Below are 18,297 nucleotides of genomic sequence, written 5' to 3'. Positions count from 1 at the left end.
AGCGGATTCCGTCTTTCGAGGAGAACAAGCGATAGAACAAGGGAAGAGTCGTGGATTTGATGTTCGTTTCGTCTGGATGCGATAGATGGCTGACGAAGAGAGGAGATGAAAGAGGGAGGTTCAACTAGTCGAGGTGGAGAAGCGGATAAGCCTCGAGACGGCGTATCGGTATGTACGCAACAGCTGATTTGTGACGAGTCTTACCAGATCGGCACAAGCTTTCAGTGTGGGGGTAGCAGAACGAAGACGAGGGTTGTCCATACAAATAGCTCGCTATCATGGCTAGAATAACAAACAGATCGGGCTCGAAGAATAAAATAAAAGTATCATTCTTGATATTCATCCTCATACTCTTGCCCCATAAACAATAGGACGAACATGCTGTGTGTGGCGATCATCCAGGAATAATAGATAACGTACGATGTCAGGAACATTACATTACATACATTACCTGACTAGTCCGAGACAAGAAAGACTGGCACGGCTTGGCATGCGGCAAAGAGATTGTGGAGTGGCCGATCTTATTCTTTATCACAATAACAATTTATTGATGATACAATAACAACAATATTCAAACAACACCATGGCCGAATCAAGCAGTCAGAAACCACCAAATCCTATAGTCTTCTTCGATATAGCTCTGGGAGGTGAGTTTATTGTTTATTAGGGAAGAGGTTCACGTGCCTACTGATCCTCGACTTGCTTCTCGTCCATAAAGCCCCGACTAACATGTACCCCGAAATGATTGAATGCTCGTAGGAGAGCCATTGGGCCGAATCAAAATGGAGCTTTTTGCGGATGTCACGCCTCGCACCGCCGAGAACTTTCGTCAGTTTTGCACTGGCGAAACAAAAAATAGCCATGGCCGGCCTCAGGGCTACAAAGGCTCCAAGTTTCACCGTGTGGTATGTTGCCCACCAATGTCTAATTATTTCCAAGGTTACTTCTTCCGGGCGCTGACCGATGATCTTAGATCAAAGACTTTATGATCCAAGGCGGTGACTTTGTAAATGGCGATGGGACAGGGAGTGCTTCCATATACGGAGGTCAAAAGTTTGCAGATGAAAATTTTACTCTCAAGCATAACAAAGAAGGACTCTTGAGCATGGCAGTAAGTACTGCTAGTCAATATTCTATATACTCGAGCAAGTGGACTAAACATCCATCCAATAGAACTCAGGACCCAATACGAATGGCTGTCAGTTCTTCATCACCACAGTGCCGACGCCTTTCCTCAACAACAAGCATGTTGTGTTTGGTCAGGTTGTGGAGGGTATGGATGTTGTCCACATGATTGAGAACACTCGCACTACGAGGGACAAGCCAAACCAGGATGTCACTATAGTACAGTGTGGAGAAATGTGAAGAGAGGAAAAAAAAGTCTTATATATAAACTGTGATGTATACTAGTTGAATTGATACCTAACAAGCCTAATCCATAGACTCATTTCTGTTTCCACCACTTCTTGCTTTTCGCCATTGCATTTCAGAACCCGGGTATCAGACTAGAATCTATCAAAGCCATAACCTTTACAATTTGAATTTCTGCAGATATTCAGTGGCAAGAGCAACACCTTCGTCAACCTTGTCAACGTTGGTTCCGTTGCCGATGGCGGTAGGAGCTCTTCCACCAGCCTTTCCACCAACAGCTCCCGACACGACATTCGCCCATTCACTCGGTGAAAGGCCGAGTTCGCTAGCAGCCTGTGGAAAAATCGATCAGTTAGAATATAAATATTCATAAGGATGTAACTCGCGGATACTAACCTTGGCTACATGGCAACCGTGAGCGACCTTGTTCCCACTAGGGTCTGGTGCAATAAAGTATACAGTCTTATCGGCCATCTTAGACTTGATAAAGTTGATCGACTCGCTGACGACTTTAGCATTGGAGGTTGCTGGCAGCTTGGTTACGAAGGTTGTGCGATCCTTGTTCTCCTCAGCACCAAAGTATGCTTTGATAAGATCCTGAGCTTTCTTCAGCTCGACCTTCTGTAGAGCTTTCTGATCATCCAAGACTTGCTTGTTGATGCGTGCGAACAAGTCTCGGAACTTGGCCTTCTGGACAGCGGAGATTGCGAGTTGATTCAATTCTAATTGAACTTGCTTCATTTCCATCTCCTTTGCAGGACCATGTTCCAATGTTCGAAGCTTTTCAAGGCGCTTCTCAAACTCTACCGCGGTTAGCTGTGCTTGTAACGCTTCATCACCAGTCACTGCAATAATTCTTCGAATGCCCTTCGCTATGCCAGATTCCTCGAGAATAACGAGCTCTCGGATCTCGCCAGACCTCGAGACATGGGTGCCACCACAGAATTCAATGCTGATATCATTCCACCGTGGGTCCTTGACGTCCTTGAGGATTTCTTCGACTTCGACGCCCACTGAGACAACTCGGACGGGGTCTGGATATGTCTCACCGAAGACGGCACGAACACCAGTGATTTCACGTGCAGTGGCAAGGGGAACTTCTTTCGAGTAGACCCCGCAATTTTGTCGGATGTATTCAGTAGATTTTCTCTCGATCTGGTCAAGCTCCTTGTCAGAGACGGCCGCCTTGTGGGAGAAGTCGAATCGCAACTTTTCCGCCGCAACAAGGGAACCTTTTTGGTTGATACCGTCTCCCAGGATCTCTCTCAATGCAAAGTTCAAGATATGAGTTCCAGTATGGTTATTCCTGATAGGCTGGCGACGGCGGTCGTCAAATTCGCACATAACAGAATCCCCAACGGCAAGAGATCCGTACTTGATGAAACCGGTATGAAGGACATAGCCACCGTAGGACTGTACATCGCCGACTTCCAATTCTGCCTTTCCATCAATGGAAATGATACCAGTATCATTCTCTTGACCACCCTGTTCGGCATAGAAATTGGTTCGATCAAGGATAACCCCGATTTGCTCTCCCTCCGGTACATCTGCGGTACTCTGAATGAAGTTTTTGCTGTAATAGATGGCCTTAACAATAGACTCTATTCTTGGTGAATCGAATTTTGAAGAATCGTCTGTCTTCGGAACGTCGCTCATGTTATCTAATTTGCCTAGATCGTGGACATCGAGTTTCACTGTCTCTGCAGCAGCCTTCTTCTGACCTTTACTAGCTTCTTTAGCTTTCAATCGAGCCTCTTCGAACTCGGCTTCATCGATGCTGAGACCTCGCTCCTCTGCCATTATTTGAGTCAAGTCGACCGGGAAGCCGAAAGTATCATAGAGTCTCCAGACATCTGCGCCATGGAGCTTGTTAAGGCCCTTCGACTTGGCTTGCTGGGCGTAGTTTTCGAACTGCTTCTCACCACGATCCAACGTCTTGGAGAATGAAACCTCTTCTTCATTCAAAACCTCCATAACCTCGGCCTGCTTCTCCTTAATTTCCGGAAACATGACTCCCATCTGCTCAACAAGTGTGGGGACAATCTTAGAGAAGAAGCTACCAATTTCCACGTTGAAGTACTTGCGCGCATAACGAGCTCCTCGGCGAAGTACACGACGAATAACATACCCTCTACCTTCATTATTTGGGTAGGCGCCATCAGAGATGGCAAAAGTCAGTGTCCTGACGTGGTCAGCCACCACTCGATAAGCGGTGTCAACCCCATCAGCATCCTCAGCTCCAAACCGTCCTTGATATTCGGGAGCACCTGTAATTTCTTGTATCGTACGAAACAATGGCATGAAAACATCGGTGTCGTAATTCGACGATTTGTCTTGGAGGACGGAGACTAATCGCTCAAAACCCATACCGGTGTCGACATGTTTGTTGGGTAGAGGTCTCAGCGAGCGGTCCGCCTCACGGTTATATTGAATAAAAACGTTGTTCCATATTTCGAGCACGTTGGGGTCATCTTGGTTGACAAGAGATGCAGCATTCCGACCGCCAATTCGGTCATAATGGATTTCACTGCAAGGGCCACAAGGACCCTGATCACCCATCTCCCAGAAGTTATCTTTCATGTTACCTGGAAGAATATGATCCTCCGGAACGCCAACATTTCGCCAAATCTCTTTCGCCTCCAGGTCCGGTTCGAGACCTCCGCTTTCGTTTCCCTCGAAGTAGGTGACATACAGTCTAGATGGGTCGAGGCCAAATACTTTGGTAAGAAGTTCCCAGGAATAGGTAATTGCTTCTTTTTTGAAATAATCACCAAAACTCCAATTTCCAAGCATTTCAAAAAATGTCTAGATCAATCCAACAATCAATATGAGATCCTAGTTGTCATACAACTGATCTGTAGCCAGTCAAAAAATTGCGGGGTTGAGTACTTACATGGTGGTAATTGTCTTTGCCGACATCGTCAAGATCCTATACTTGTGAGTATCTGCAACCATATAGAATTGTAAAAAAGAGTCTTACATTATGCTTTCCACCTGCTCGAATGCACTTCACGAGGTTAGCCATATGCCTAACAGATCTGGGACGTGTGCCTTTTACCTTCTGTGAGTTGACTGCACGCTTGAGATGCGCAAAGTCTGACTGAGGATCAACTGTTCCCAAGAAGATAGATTTGTACTGATTCATGCCCGCATTTGCGAACAAAAGGGTCGGATCCGCATGAGGGACAACGGAGGAGGAGGGGACTGTTCATGCTTGGTGGTTAGTTCAAGAAGTCGTTACCTTTTTTTTTTTCCTGAGTCACAGAGAGGGGTCATCGAGGGGTGGTCACTTACCAAATGTATGTCCTCTCTCTTTGAAATAATCTATAAATTCGCTCCGGACGCGCTCCGCAGTCCATTGACTGCTCTTCTCTTGCGACGAAGCCATGTTTTTTGCGAAGTGACGGCTAAAGTAGCGAGGGTTTGAAGCAGTTGCGGAGAAATGTGGGAAACGGAGAGCTCTGGGCAGAAGAACATGGAAGAATAAGTTGTTGCGTGGCGACCCCATCATCCCTCACAAGAACATCAAAACCCGCATCGAAAGCACCTCCCTGCTTGGCGCTCACGAATTGAATAACGGAACGAAACAACTCACCCGTTCATACTTGAAAGTCGAAGAGCAGGGCGCGCGAGGTTTTGGATCGATCCTTGCGTCGGCTTAAACGGAGGTAGGAAGGGAGTTTTGCTGTTTTGCCAAGTCGATGCCGTCTCTAGACTCTCCCCTCAAGCGCCATGCAGAAAGCGACCTCGAAGGAGAGCCTCCAATCAAGAAACTCGAATTACTGCATTTAGGTACTGCGATTATGATGTTTATATTTATTCTCTTCATTTAAGCCCATTTTGTGAAGCTCAAACTAACTGGCACAAGGCTCAACAGTCTCCGCAGACGAGCAAGCTAAACAGCAAGATGAACTGACCGATAGTGACAACGTCATGATGTTAGACGATACGAAGCATACGAGTTATATTTACGATATCGAGCGCGAATTAGCCAGTATTGAAGCCGAGGAAAAACGGATATCTTTTCTCCCCGATATTGAAAAAGCGTTGAACGCGATCCCCAAGTCCATACTCTCGGAACCAAAGCCGGAACAGAACGAGCTCGTCCTCTATCGCGTGCCACGCTCGCTGACAGTTGCCGAGGATCAAGATAACGTTCGGAAAGCCATAATTGAGTCGCGAGCGAGAGCTAGGGCACGACATACGGAGCGCAGCACGTATTCGCCTTCGATAGTTCCTCCATCTGATGATAGGGACAATTTGGTATTCACATTCGAAGCAGACGACGTGATGGACGTAGATTCCCTGCAATAATGACTATCCTTTCCGACTTAACGGGACTGTCATTGTTAAGACACCTTTCATCAACGCTTGTCGGGGTTGTCCTTCTGTAATATCATTCATTCAACGACGCAAGCTAGGGTATGGGATCATAGAGCTCTTTTTGGCGTTGGGGCGAAATGTATAGCAAAGTAGTGTTCAATTTAAGATATCATGGTACTGCGAGGCTTTTACTCGACTCTTCCTTCAAGTGTACAGAGTAATACTATGTTAATTTCCAGTTCGGAAGAATCACATTAAAAGTTCTGCAGTACTCTGTAGTGGAACGGAGATCCTTCCGATGCAGAAGTAACTAAGTTAACTAACATAGTTAACTTAGCCCGCCCGTAACTTACACAACATCATCTTCAACCTCCCCACCTTCCACCTCACGTATTATTCCCACCATAGGACTGGTCTCTCGCCAAAATGGCTGAGAAAGATGTCAAACATTTCGGTCCCAGTTTGCCTCCGCAGTCAGAAATAGCACGACCAGCAGATACAACAGATGACGAGCCGACAGTTACAGTCAAGTCTCCCAAAGTAGTCGGTCCCAGTCGCCCACCCAACCATTCACAGTCCGATAGTGAACCGCAGCCAGAGGATAGCGACGATAGCAGTGACGATGATTTCGGGCCTCAATTACCACCGGCTGGGGGTACAAAGCCCGACACTCCTAAATACGAGGTAGACTCGAGACCTCCGCGTCGCGTCCTAGGCGAGGATATAGATAGTGCGACAACGAAGAAGAGGCAAAGGGACGATTGGATGCTTAATCCTCCGGGAAATTCTTCGTGGGCTTCTGGGATGAATCCTGCGGCCCTGACGAACCGCAAATTCATGTCAGGAAAATCGGCTCGCGGCAATAGAAGTACAGAGGGAGCAGATTCAGTATGGACGGAGGACCCAGCTCAAAAAAGGCAAAGACTAGAAAACGAAGTCTTGGGTATCAAATCGGAGCCTAGTGCAAGATCTGCGGGATCTAGAGACCTGTCCTCTAGGACGGACTCGGCCACTGCAGATAGACTGAAGTCGCTGACTGTAAGTGTCTGCTTTTCTCGGTATATGACCAAATATGGTACTAACAACCGCTTGAAGGGCAAGGGTGGGAGGTCGTCCCTCTATGAAAGTCACCAAAAGGATACCCAGAAGCTCAAGGAAGACGATCCCAGCAAGCGAGCCTTCGACTATGAGAAAGACGTCGCTGGAAAGACGAGCATCTCAAGCGCGGCGCGTAAAAAGTTGTTAGATCAAGCTTCCGGTTATACCTCCAGGTTTACCGGTGGTAAATACATTTAGCCAGTCAGCAATCATTATTTTATGGTGGCTTATCTACATAAGAGCATTCTTCAATCCTTATGAGGTCTATGAATCTCATGCGAGATGAAGTGGAGTTTGCCGATTGTTACCAGCCAGAGGCGGAGAGATCTTTTGTTCAACGAAGAATGAGCATTCTTGGTTATATTGGAGAGCTAACCGCCTATCTATACATTGATTCTAAGACAGCAAAAAAATAGGAGGACAATCAATAACGACTTAAACATGGAATATAAGTTGAACTTCCACAGACCATTTTGGAGCTCAGCGTGTTCGATCCTAGCCGACAATAGCGACGGATATCCCAGGTCAGAGTTTCAAACGAATGTTAGAGTATCCGCGTGTGCTGGAACTTCTGTTTGAGACATTGGTGACTGCTCCTGGGTTTCATTTGAATCAGAATCCTCTTTGTCGGAATATCGCTGTCAATGATGGTTATCCGATAGGAGCTACCAGCAAGAGCTCACACCGTTGATAATATAGGAAAATGTCAAGTGATGGATCTTTCATTCTCGGAACAGCTCAGCGTCAATCACTACTATGCTTTTGATGAACGAGCCGTTAACCGAAAGTTCTCGTCGTACTCCGACTTTCGACTCTCTTACGAGAGTCCGATTAACCTGATTGACTGGTCGACGAGAAGCTGTTATAGCTCGCATGAATCAATTGGTACTTAATCATGACGAGCCGCTTCATACATCATGCAATCGACAGGATCTCATATGTTCGCTTTCACAAGTGCAGAAGTGTAATTGAAAGCTAGATGAGAGAATATTACTTCCGGCCTTTTTTGTGTGTTTTTATCATGCGTCACCAGCAACCAATTCAAGAATTTCCAAAACCTTATCCACATCCTTCTCCAACAATGGCACGGGGTTAGTAGGCAAAAATGCATCGTTCAAACTGTTTCTTGCCAGCGTGCCAAATCTGTCCCTGCCGACACCGACCTCCAGCGTAGCTGGCATGCGCAATTTGTTGAATACCGCGCGGAGGATGTCTCCGACATCGCACGTCTTTACATCAATGTTTGCTTCCCGCAACACTGATGTAACGCTCTCTTCCGCAAGAAAGACCCTCTTCAGTTTCTCCTGCTGTCCCAGAATATCATTCTGCGCTTCAGAAGCTCTTGCCACATTCCACTTCATCACTGCCGGTAGCATTATGCAACTAGTATGCCCACGTCCTACTCCGAGGGGCCCCAATTGATATCCGATGCCGTGGGGGAGGCACCCTTCATTACTGGAGGAGTTGAGTTGAGTGCAGTCATAGCCAAACGCGCGCCAAGCTGAGTGTTAAGCCGAGCTTCCAATTTGTACTACACATGGTTTCGCAGCAATGATCAATTGCACGAACGCCAGACTGAATCCAGACCCCGAATGATGTTGTGAGCGTGAGTTGAGGATCGAGAATGACAAGCGAGGCGAACATCCCAGGGTGCGTGCAGCTGGTCTTTTCGGTGTGTTACTGCGTTGGTGCCCCAGAGAATTTGAAGTATTCACCCCCAGAGAGAGAGGTTGGGATGAAGATCAGTGGCACAGTAGGTGCATTGCCAATGCCATCGCGTTGCAGAAACTTGTCCTGGCGAGCGATGTCGTCAGGAGAAGGGTTAACGATGGTGCGCATGTCCTCGACAGGTCGGACATTGTTGGCGAGAGCGTATGTAATGGCTTTTGCGCCATCGACGATGGAGGTGCCGCCAAGGGTAACAACGATGTCTACCTTTTTGGCACGAATATCGTTGACAATAGGCACGAGGTCGTCCCAAAATGTATGTGGACGGATGCCAATCCAAGTGCCGGCATGGTTGTCACCCAGGGCTGCTTCGAGTTGGTTGAGGTAGGGGTTTGCTTAGAAAGACTCGTCGAAGAGATTACATAGGCGGCAGACTTGTGGAAGGTCACAGTCACATGTTTGGTGCAGGATTCGGTGAATGAGATGCCATAAGATACCATAGTAGGTGTCGGGACAGGTAGATCAGGAAAGGCAGACTCGAGGGTTTCCTTAGTCAGGGCCATGTCTGTTTGGTAGGTGCTTAAATTCCTTTGCTGAAATGATTGAACAGATTGCTCTTAATGATGTAGACTACTGCGCAGTGCCATGTAAACATGGACCTTGCTATATACTCCATCTATAGAGAAATTGGGGGTAAGTACTATCAATGCCGGAACCGGCATCACTACCATAGCGAAAACGGCCCTGCCTGCTGTTAGTTGATTACTGGAAAGAAGAAGTCATTTCCCTACCGCAGCACGTGTGCGATGATACGACCAGAGTGCGTTACTTAGGAGAATAGTAGTAGTAATAGTAAACCTCGCGCACCTATGAAAACGCACCCACGCAGGTAAAAAGTACTGCGGGAAAGAATCTCAGTGAAAATAGACCTCCTTAACAGCCTATTTACCAACTTTCGCCTGCTCAATCGAAGTGGTTGAGGCATGGGCCCGAAAAGAGGTGAAAAGGGCACTCCGTGGCCAGAACCACGGTTTGCAGATGATCCTGATATACGCGCATATGCAGCTGCAGCCATCAAAGATCTCGAGGCACTGAAGAAGCACCAAGAAACGATGGAGATTGGCATGCCGCGTGAGCTCTCAACCGCCGTGGTTAGCGCGTTCTTACACCTGGCTCGACGGGTGAAGAATACGCCTACGAATGAGCAACTAGCGCAGCGCCTCGCGAAGGTCGAATTATTACATGTGGAAAAGACGCAGAAAGAGGTCTCCCAGGCCTCTCAAGAGATTACTACGACCAAAAGCAACACTAACCGCCTGGTGGAGGCGATATGCCACCCCAGGGACGCGTACCACGAAAAATTCTTCCAGCTTCAGTCACGTGACGGCTAGCTCGTGTCGGATATCTGATACGCTAATCCCATTCTGGACGGCCTTACTAATTGGTGAATCCCCGGGAAAACACAATTGCCGATCCTAGGTTTGGCACAACATGGACAGCCCTACTTTTGGATTCAGGATTGCTATTTTGCCACTATATTGTGTAGTAGTAGTGGTAGTAGTAGATTTGATATACCTGCTGTAGCTAGCCACGGTCTAAAGAGCCGCTATCCAGGTGTGTGCCTAAGCCTGCAGGCACCAAGAAATCCGCAGCACAGCCACGGGTGGTGCGCCATAAGGGCGTGCCACAGATAACGGAAGCTCAGGAAACAAGACTACCGAATGCAAACATATCAAACAAATAAAACAAATAACCAATTCACTTCAAAACCACATATCCTCATATCTTTCAACCCACACATCTTCGCACTCATGACGTACACACTGTACGGTTTTCTCACATTCCAACTATCCTATAGAACTCATGAATCTCACCCTTCGCAAATCCGACCCTTATGTCCCCTACTAACATCCCCGTTGGCTGGCTCCGAATCCCTCAATCCAAGGCTCGTGTTCGTGTCAATATTGGTCATTACTAACAATAAAACTAACCTGGAGCGCCCGTCATCTTCTTATGCATTTATGTGTGTTCCATGTCAGTATCCTTGTCATTTGCAAGCCCTGATTAAGCTGCTATTTCTGCGCTTTTATATATGCCCATTACTTCCGGATCTGTCACACGGAATTGATCTAATACTTGTGTATCAATAACAAGGTCTCTACGGTGCATTTGTCCACCGAAGTCATAGCAGAGCGTAAGCTTTTAGGTGGGGAGAAGGAGATATTTATACCCTGATCTAGCAAGACAAACTAAGCAAACTGTGACGGCTCAGCCCTAGCTTTCGGCTTGGCGTCACTTATTGATTGGGAATCCTTTGAATAAAGGTCTCCATCAATAAATGTGATATCAATCGGCATTGTCATTTGTTATTGATACGCACTGATTCCCTATTGAGATGCGGGTGAGGCAACAGAGGTCTGTATGAGATGGACGTTACTATCAATGAGTAAATATGGGTAGAGGTTTAAATACGGGCTGTTCCTCCTTGATAGATAGTTTTCCTCTTCATACTCAGTTTCTCGTCAGCACTGGCACCTAGATAGTGAATATCACTTGGTTGGATTGGTCCTATGTTACATTAAACTGAGTATCTCCTTATCTTCATTCATTCATTCTATTCTCGTTGGCAAAGCCTGAGTTCCCAGGGCCGTATTACACGCGCAAGGGCAAGGCATAGCCGACACTCCCTTTCCTTTTTAACATTCTGCATCATCTCTCTTTTCGAACCCTGATTTGACTTTGCAGGATGGCTAAGTCACCGAACGAACCGAACCCTGTGGTCGCCTCGTTCGTGCCTACTTCCAAGGGAAGCGAGGCGAGCACCAAGGAACCAGAAGAACCTAGGAAACCTGATATTAAGGGTAAACAAAAGGCTCCAAATCGACGCCTTACCTTTGACATCCCAGACGACAAAGATACCAAACAGGAAGGTATAATTGACACCGTTGGTGACGATATTCAAAAGGACGAATTCATTGAGTTTATCAATGAGAACGGACCGAAAGCGATGTTCATGCTTTTGGCCAAACGATAGAAGAACACCGTGGACGAGCTAGCTGACAATAATGTTAAGCTCAGTGAACTCCTTCATAAATCCCAACAAGCCATTAAAGAGAAAGATAATGCATTAGCGGACCTTATCAAAGAACGTGATGAGATCTAACGTGCCCTGAATAAATTGACGATCCAGTTTGCTGATTTTAACACTGATAAGGCGCCTACTAGCAACAAAGAACTAAAAATCCCTGATAGAAAGAAGTTGTCAAACGGGAAAGACTCTCGCTATGAGTCATGGAAGATTGATATGCTAGGAAAGTTACATGCCCAAGCCTTACAATACAACACGCCCGAGGCACGTAAGATGTATGTCAAATCTATGTGCGAGGGAGACGCTGCAGACCACTTAATGGCTCGTATGCGAGATGATACAGTAAACCCCTTCAATGATGTGGATTGATTGATTGATTGATTGATTCATACGCGTGTGACAGAGCCACCTCCGTCCCGGCTCCGTACCAGGTCAAAGGTGAAGCCATTCCCGTCGTAGGGCTGCAGCCCTACGGGTTGCCAGATAGGGAACCGCCAGAGCGGTACTGTATTTAGCAAGGTGCCACGCACAGAGATTATATAGATCTCTGTGGCTGGATCGAGAGCTTGTTTCCTTCCTTTCTTTTTCTCTCCATGTCAAATATTCTCGTGTACGTGTACCTCATTGTATGTAGCTCAGCTCAGCAATACAGTAAGATTGACCCTTTCACATAATATTTGACATCATTTCTTTTCTTACCCTCTTGTAAATCAGTATAGCGGACCACTACGTGTCTCACTCTGATCGAGAGGTCCTTCTTTCTTCTTTTCTTCGTCTCTGTAAGCTTATATAGCGTGTAATCTCGTCATTGTCGCTTGGGCCAGAGATCCCCTTTTCCTTCCTCTTATCTCCTATTTTTCCATTTCCTATTCTCTTTTTGACGTTCATCAGCCAACACAATGGTGAAGGAACCTGGTCAAGACAGTGCCGGCAAGGCACTGAGCGCAGACGCACAGAAGAACGCGAAGCAGAAGCGTCCTGAGGACTCTAGATAGAAGCGTCCAGAGCAACATCTTACCCTGGATTTCACTGATTCCCTCGAGAAGGAGTTCGGTGCGGCGGCAGTCTATGGAGATGGGTCGTTGGATTTCTCTGTATTTCAGAAGCTTTATAAGAATCATCCTGAGAAGCTCTTTGATTATGTTTGCAAGCGCATCGAGGATCTCAAGCAGATAGTCATTAAGGCGCGGGGACAAGATGCAGCCAAGGACTCCAAGTACGATGAGGAGGTCTCATCATGGCAAGAGCAGAATGCCAAACTGCAGAAGCAGGTAAAGGACCAGCGGGATGCCATAGTCGAACTCATCACTAAACGTGACAACGCGCTTGCTCACATGCGTGAACTAGCTTATAAAGGTACAACCTCAACCACCTCTATTAGCTAGAAGAAGTCTACTAAGCTCCCCGACGGAAAGTGTTTCAGTGGTGGCGACGACCCGAAGTTCGCCTCTTGGTTAATCAATATTGAGAATAAGTTAGAGATGAATGCTAATCACTATCTAATTGTGTTGGCTCATATGCAGTACGTCAAGAGCATATACGAAGAAGCAGCAGCGGAGCATCTCGTGCCTCGTCTCCAGAAGGATTCGCTAGAACGCTACTGTGACGCCAATGATATGATCGAACACCTCAAGACGATTTATCACAATGCCAACAGTGTCACCAAGGCTAAGCGCGAATTGCGCCAACTGTACATGAACGATACTAAGTTTTAGGATTTCCTTTCAAAGTTCGTGCTTAAGGCGCAAGAGTCAGAACTACCATCCTCTCAGTGGAAGGATAAGTTATACAAATGTCTATCCTCCAACATGCAGCGCCAGCTAGTGCAAGTGAGCTACAACGAGAACATGTCATACCGCGACTTTGTCAAGGAATGTCACTAAACTGCAAACCGACTAGAGATCATTGTCAAGAATGAAAGGCGCGCACCAAAGAATTGTGGGAACAAGGGTGGAAATGGTAGCGGCGCCAGTAAGGATGACAAAAAGAACAAGTCGAGATCGGATAAGCTGAAGGACGATAAGGGTGCGGCCAAGATCTCATGGGTAGAGAAGAAGCAGCTCATCGCCGAAGGAAAGTGCTTTAACTACAAGATGAAGGGACACATAGCTAATAAATGTGAACTCAACAAGAAGGACATCCCTAATCTTAAGGCCTTAGAAGCTGCGAAGAAGGCCGACGTGGAGGAGAGCTCAGAGTCGGAAAACGACAACGCCTAGGAAAAGTCTCCCTCCTAGGCGAGATCTGTGCTGCTGATGCGTTAGATCTATCTCAGTTAATTGGTAATGACAAGGAAAGTTTAACTATATCTATCTGATTAGCCAAGAATGGATTATTAATTTTAACTAAGGTATTAGCAGACACTGGAGCCAATGGTTTTGCGTTTCTAGACCTCTTTCTAGCTAAGAGGCTCGCTCGACACTTCAACCATCATGTCGTCCCTCTGAAGAAGCTATGTCGAGTAAAGGGCTTCGATGGGAAAACCAAGAACGCGATTACTCATCTCATGATATTATTATTGGTCGTTAATAGACAGATTATGTATAACCTCCCCTTCTTGATCGTTCGACTTGGAAAGCACAACGTGATATTAGGTTGCATGTGATTGGCGAAGTACAGTGTCATGGTTGACTGTGCCCGTTGTCGGCTACTGTGGCCAGAGGAAGTCTCCCTAAAGGAGGAGATCCAGGCAAAGCAGTTCGTACCACTGCCTAAGAAGTTACTCCTACGTGACCGCGAGATAGAGATCTCTTACCAGGAGGATGCGGAATGGCGGGACAAAGCCTTCAATTAGCAAGACGTTACAAAGCCGTGCATCCCGATTCCTTGATCGCACGGAAGAACTTACCGACGAAGCCATGAGTGCGAGCTGAACTGTATGAAGAAGGAGCTGGAGAAAGCTTCTGTCAAATCTACTCCTACTGATATAACGTCCATCACTGTTCGAGAGCCAAAGCGAGTCTGTTTTAAGGAGAAGTACCCCAAAGCAGATATTGCCTTGATAGGCGCAGCAGAATTCAATCGCAGCGTGAAGAGCAAAGAGGATGAAGTGTTCATCACTAGTCTGAGCAAAATCAAGAAGGCGATTGAGGACAAAGAGCGTCCGGGTGAGGACCATCTAGAGGAAGAGGAAATAAAGCAACACCTTCCTGAGTGGTACCACGAGTTCGCGGATGTTTTCTCGAAGATTAAATCTAATAAGCTACCAGAGCGGAAGGAGTACAACCACAAGATTGAGTTGGAGAAGGAGGTGGAGCTAGGATACTGCCCATTGTATCGTATGAGTGCAGAGGAGCTCTATGCTGCGAAGGACTACATTGTGGAGAATCTAGACAAAGGCTTCATTATGCTGAGTAACGCGCTATTCGCGTCACCTATCCTTATAGCTAAGAAGCCTAGAGGTAGACTCCGTTTCTGTGTTGACTACCAACAGTGTCACGGACCTGGATCCACCTTAGTTAAACAGCGTTGTGTCGTGATACGTTAGGCTTTGGTGAACCACACAAAGGTTCGGGTTGTCGGATCGACAGAGTAGGCTTTGAGTAAACGAAGTAACAATAGATCGGTCAAGGGTTTGGAAGTCTTAAACGTAACTAAGATAGAAGAGATCCCCCGTACAGCCTGGTGCCCGTACGAGTTAGAATGCCTTGCTGACTCTCACTGTTGTATTCAAGTGACTTATGTCAAAGAGCTATGAAGAACTAAATACATGATGGTAAAAGAGCGTCCTTATATATCCAGTCCTCCTTGTTCCGTATACCGTATATCATCTATCACTTATGGTAGATGGTAGATGATATACTGTTCATCATCCAATGATCGTAGCTCATTGTGTATACCATTTATCTTCCTTATCCTCACGTGACTTCTGTCTTCTGATTGCACAGTACGCTTTACTGTTCATGACTGGTACTGGTTTCTTCTTGTAATTTGAAACCTTTCCTTTTCCGTAATAGTACCTTTTAGCGTCATGCAATTCAGCTTCGTAACAAACAGCTAAATGCAATCACTCGAAAGGACCGTTATCCTTTGCCTCTTATTGATAAAGTGTTTGAACGAATCAGCCAGGCGAAGATTTTTACCAAGCTGGATATCCGACAAGGTTTCTATTGAATTTGTATATATAAAGACTCTTCCAACCTAACAACATTCCGGTGCCGGTACGGAACCTTCAAGTATGAGATTATGCCATTCGGGCTGACTAACAGCCCAGCGACATTCCAGAGATTGATCAACAATATCTTCCTTGATTGCTTGGACAAGTTCTTGATAGCATTTATTGACAATCTATTGATTTACAGCAACAACGCGGCAGAACATGAGATCCAAGTACGAACTGTCCTCCAGCGGCTGCGCGATGTAGGATTGCAAGCAAGCATTAAGAAGTGCAAATTCTACGTTACCACTATGAAATACTTGGGCTTTATTATTACACCTGAAGGCATTTAGGTTGACCCCGCGAAGATTAAGGCAGTCATCTCTTGGAAAGCGTCTATGACAGTGGTCAGGGTACAATTGTTTTTAGGCTTCTGCAATTTCTACTAGAAGTTTATAGCGGAGTATAGTCGGATAGCTCGCCCCCTACACCATCTCATGAGACAGGACGTTCCCTTTGTATAGGCTAGCCAGTGTCAAGAAGCATTCAAGAAGCTTAAGACTGTGTTGGCCATGGCGCCAGTATTGGTACATTACGATCCGGAGAGATCTACACGCGTCAAAACAGATGCCTCCGATGGAGTAGTCGCAGCTATTCTATCTCAACTGTGTGACAATAGAGAGTGGCACCCAGTTAGATACTATTCTATAGCCATGAGCTCTGCTGAGTATAACTACAATATACATGATAAGGAAATGCTGGCGATCGTCAAGGCATTCCGTAAATGGAGGCCAGAGCTTATAGGACTACAGCAGCAGGAGCGTTTTGAAGTCTTGTCAGATCATCGCGCATTGGAGTATTTTATGACAACCAAGGCGCTAAGTGCGAGGCAAGTGCGGTAGTACGAATTCCTCTAAGAATTCTATTTCGTCTTGAAATATTGTCTGGGGAAGGCGAATGTATTAGCCGACACATTAACGCGACGGAAGGACAAAGGAGTAAGGAATCTCAAGTATAGGAATCTCACTTTGTTACCTGCGGAGTGTCTGGACGAGCAGATCATGATGGAGTTAGCTTTTATAGATCTGTAGGACGTGGGCAGGGATAAGAATGTGATTAATTGGGTGCTTGAGGCTAATAAGAGATTCACTATCACACAGGAAGTGAAGGATCTCTTAGAGGAAAAGAACTCTAAATGGCACGTGAAGGATTAACAACTCCTTTTCCAAGACCATCTTTATGTCCCTGATGAGGGAGACCTACGAGCACAACTAATGGATGAGATACACTGACCCCCGTTAACAGCGCACCCGGGACAGGATAAGATAATAAAGCTTTTCTGAGAGCGCTTCTACTGGCCATCTTGGAGCATTGATGTGGAACGCTATATCGATAATTACAGAACATGCAGACGCATCACTACTTAGAGGGACAGAGCCCTAGGATTGCTTAAGCCATTGCCTATACTAGAGAGACTATAGCAGCATTTGTCAATGGATTTCATGGAGCTACTAAAGGATCGTTATGGATTTAACATGGTCTTTGTGACGGTGGACCGCTTAAGCAAGAGACCCATCTCCATGCCCTGCTATAAGAAGACAACGACTGCAAAGAAGATGGCACAATTATAGATCCAGTTTGTGTTCCTATGGATAGGATTACCTGACAGTATTGTATCCAACTAGGGTGGACAGTTTATGTCAGAGTTTTGGAACAAAGTTTGTCGAATCCTGCGAATTAAGATTAAGTTATCTACAGCTCGCCATGCACCTACAGACGGACAGACGGAGATTGCCAATCAGTACTTACAGCAGAGGTTACAACCATATGTCAATTTTGTGATAGATGATTGGTTGGAGTACTTGCCAATTGTCGACTTCGCAGCCGCGGCTTTGTCACAAGCCTCTGTAGGTTTATTACCATTTATGATTGAGAAAGGGTATCAACCGCGAATGTCGTTTGACTGGACAGACCCAGTACCGCCACAGAAGTTGACACTGAATGAGAAGGAAGCTCAGGCATGGACTTAGCGGATATAGGAGATTTGGGAGTTTGCAAGAGGTAATATGGAGAAAGCTCAAGAGCGCCAGGCGACGCAGGCCAATAAGAAACATCAGCCAATTAACTTCTCGGTGGGAGACATGGTGTATGTGACAAATAAGGGATAGGATACTGGATGGCCGGGCCATAAGCTGGGTCACCAGCAAGAGGGACCCTTCCCAATAGTGCAACAAGTAGGCCATGCTTTCGAACTCAAGCTGCCGAAGGGCATAAGAGTGCACCCAATATTTTTGCCCAAGAAGCTACGTTTAGCAGCGATAAAGGAGCCAATAGAAGGTCAGATCGCGGATAAAGGACCAGAGCTCCGCATCAATGGTCAGTTGAAATGGGAAATCGAGAGAATTATTGCTTCACGGATATCGCGAAAGAAGCTGCAATATCAGATCGACTGGGTCGGCCGAGACCCAGATCCAAAATGGTATCTAGCCGGATACCTCAAGAACGCGCCCCTGGCGTTAAAGGCTTTTCATGACGGCAACCCAAAAGCGGCAGGACCACCGATCTAGTTGAGTAAGTAGATCGAAGCAGCTGAGGAGGACCATTTTGTTAATAACCATGTGGACGACGACGCTCTGGTGTCAGACGCTCGCGG

At 46.3% G+C, this 18,297-nt stretch overlaps 11 protein-coding genes across 11 annotated transcripts, besides 3 other annotated features; 9 read left to right on the top strand and 2 right to left on the bottom strand.

Annotated features, from left to right (window-relative positions):
- Positions 1–530: 530 nt before the first annotated feature.
- Positions 531–1,706, top strand: TSTA_011050 (peptidyl-prolyl cis-trans isomerase, putative). The gene is made up of 4 exons (XM_002483178.1): positions 531–647; positions 760–905; positions 974–1,111; positions 1,174–1,706. Exons 1-4 carry the CDS (start codon positions 584–586, stop codon positions 1,363–1,365), a joined length of 540 nt encoding a protein of 179 aa, XP_002483223.1. The 5' UTR covers positions 531–583; the 3' UTR covers positions 1,366–1,706.
- Positions 1,174–4,911, bottom strand: TSTA_011040 (alanyl-tRNA synthetase, putative). The gene is made up of 6 exons (XM_002483177.1): positions 4,666–4,911; positions 4,430–4,575; positions 4,352–4,378; positions 4,265–4,300; positions 1,768–4,176; positions 1,174–1,704 (listed from the first exon to the last, which is right to left on the bottom strand). The coding sequence occupies exons 1-6, from the start codon at positions 4,880–4,882 to the stop codon at positions 1,531–1,533; spliced, it is 3,009 nt and encodes a 1,002-aa protein (XP_002483222.1). The 5' UTR covers positions 4,883–4,911; the 3' UTR covers positions 1,174–1,530.
- A 17-nt stretch (positions 4,912–4,928) lies between these two features.
- TSTA_011030 (uncharacterized protein) lies at positions 4,929–5,850 on the top strand. Its single transcript, XM_002483176.1, has 2 exons — positions 4,929–5,163; positions 5,240–5,850. The coding sequence occupies exons 1-2, from the start codon at positions 5,073–5,075 to the stop codon at positions 5,683–5,685; spliced, it is 537 nt and encodes a 178-aa protein (XP_002483221.1). The 5' UTR covers positions 4,929–5,072; the 3' UTR covers positions 5,686–5,850.
- Positions 5,851–6,120: 270 nt separating this feature from the next.
- TSTA_011020 (uncharacterized protein) lies at positions 6,121–7,515 on the top strand (the record flags this gene model as incomplete). The annotated part of the gene is made up of 2 exons (XM_002483175.1): positions 6,121–6,732; positions 6,790–7,515. 2 exons carry the CDS (start codon positions 6,121–6,123, stop codon positions 6,988–6,990), a joined length of 813 nt encoding a protein of 270 aa, XP_002483220.1. The 3' UTR covers positions 6,991–7,515.
- A 296-nt stretch (positions 7,516–7,811) lies between these two features.
- On the bottom strand, positions 7,812–9,191 carry TSTA_011010 (uncharacterized protein; the record flags this gene model as incomplete). The annotated part of the gene is made up of 3 exons (XM_002483174.1): positions 7,812–8,247; positions 8,474–8,855; positions 9,095–9,191. The coding sequence occupies 3 exons, from the start codon at positions 9,189–9,191 to the stop codon at positions 7,812–7,814; spliced, it is 915 nt and encodes a 304-aa protein (XP_002483219.1).
- Positions 9,192–9,443: 252 nt separating this feature from the next.
- TSTA_011000 (uncharacterized protein) lies at positions 9,444–9,851 on the top strand (the record flags this gene model as incomplete). The annotated part of the gene is made up of 2 exons (XM_002483173.1): positions 9,444–9,611; positions 9,648–9,851. 2 exons carry the CDS (start codon positions 9,444–9,446, stop codon positions 9,849–9,851), a joined length of 372 nt encoding a protein of 123 aa, XP_002483218.1.
- A 1,355-nt stretch (positions 9,852–11,206) lies between these two features.
- On the top strand, positions 11,207–11,917 carry TSTA_010990 (uncharacterized protein; the record flags this gene model as incomplete). The annotated part of the gene is made up of 2 exons (XM_002483172.1): positions 11,207–11,469; positions 11,686–11,917. 2 exons carry the CDS (start codon positions 11,207–11,209, stop codon positions 11,915–11,917), a joined length of 495 nt encoding a protein of 164 aa, XP_002483217.1.
- Positions 11,912–11,935: a microsatellite.
- A 512-nt stretch (positions 11,936–12,447) lies between these two features.
- TSTA_010980 (uncharacterized protein) lies at positions 12,448–13,263 on the top strand (the record flags this gene model as incomplete). Its single annotated transcript, XM_002483171.1, has 3 exons — positions 12,448–12,523; positions 12,554–12,819; positions 12,934–13,263. The coding sequence occupies 3 exons, from the start codon at positions 12,448–12,450 to the stop codon at positions 13,261–13,263; spliced, it is 672 nt and encodes a 223-aa protein (XP_002483216.1).
- A 77-nt stretch (positions 13,264–13,340) lies between these two features.
- TSTA_010970 (uncharacterized protein) lies at positions 13,341–13,767 on the top strand (the record flags this gene model as incomplete). Its single annotated transcript, XM_002483170.1, has 2 exons — positions 13,341–13,377; positions 13,448–13,767. 2 exons carry the CDS (start codon positions 13,341–13,343, stop codon positions 13,765–13,767), a joined length of 357 nt encoding a protein of 118 aa, XP_002483215.1.
- A 404-nt stretch (positions 13,768–14,171) lies between these two features.
- TSTA_010960 (uncharacterized protein) lies at positions 14,172–15,035 on the top strand (the record flags this gene model as incomplete). Its single annotated transcript, XM_002483169.1, has 2 exons — positions 14,172–14,245; positions 14,405–15,035. 2 exons carry the CDS (start codon positions 14,172–14,174, stop codon positions 15,033–15,035), a joined length of 705 nt encoding a protein of 234 aa, XP_002483214.1.
- Positions 14,568–14,981: a mobile genetic element.
- Positions 15,036–15,538: 503 nt separating the features above from the next.
- Positions 15,539–17,803: a mobile genetic element.
- Positions 17,711–18,211, top strand: TSTA_010950 (uncharacterized protein; the record flags this gene model as incomplete). The annotated part of the gene is made up of 2 exons (XM_002483168.1): positions 17,711–17,788; positions 17,813–18,211. The coding sequence occupies 2 exons, from the start codon at positions 17,711–17,713 to the stop codon at positions 18,209–18,211; spliced, it is 477 nt and encodes a 158-aa protein (XP_002483213.1).
- Positions 18,212–18,297: the final 86 nt, after the last annotated feature.

This window comes from Talaromyces stipitatus, genomic scaffold (genome assembly GCF_000003125.1).
Source record: "Talaromyces stipitatus ATCC 10500 scf_1105507295549 genomic scaffold, whole genome shotgun sequence".
Classification (NCBI taxonomy): Eukaryota; Fungi; Ascomycota; class Eurotiomycetes; order Eurotiales; family Trichocomaceae; genus Talaromyces; species Talaromyces stipitatus.
This window is presented reverse-complemented; position numbering and strand designations above follow the sequence as displayed.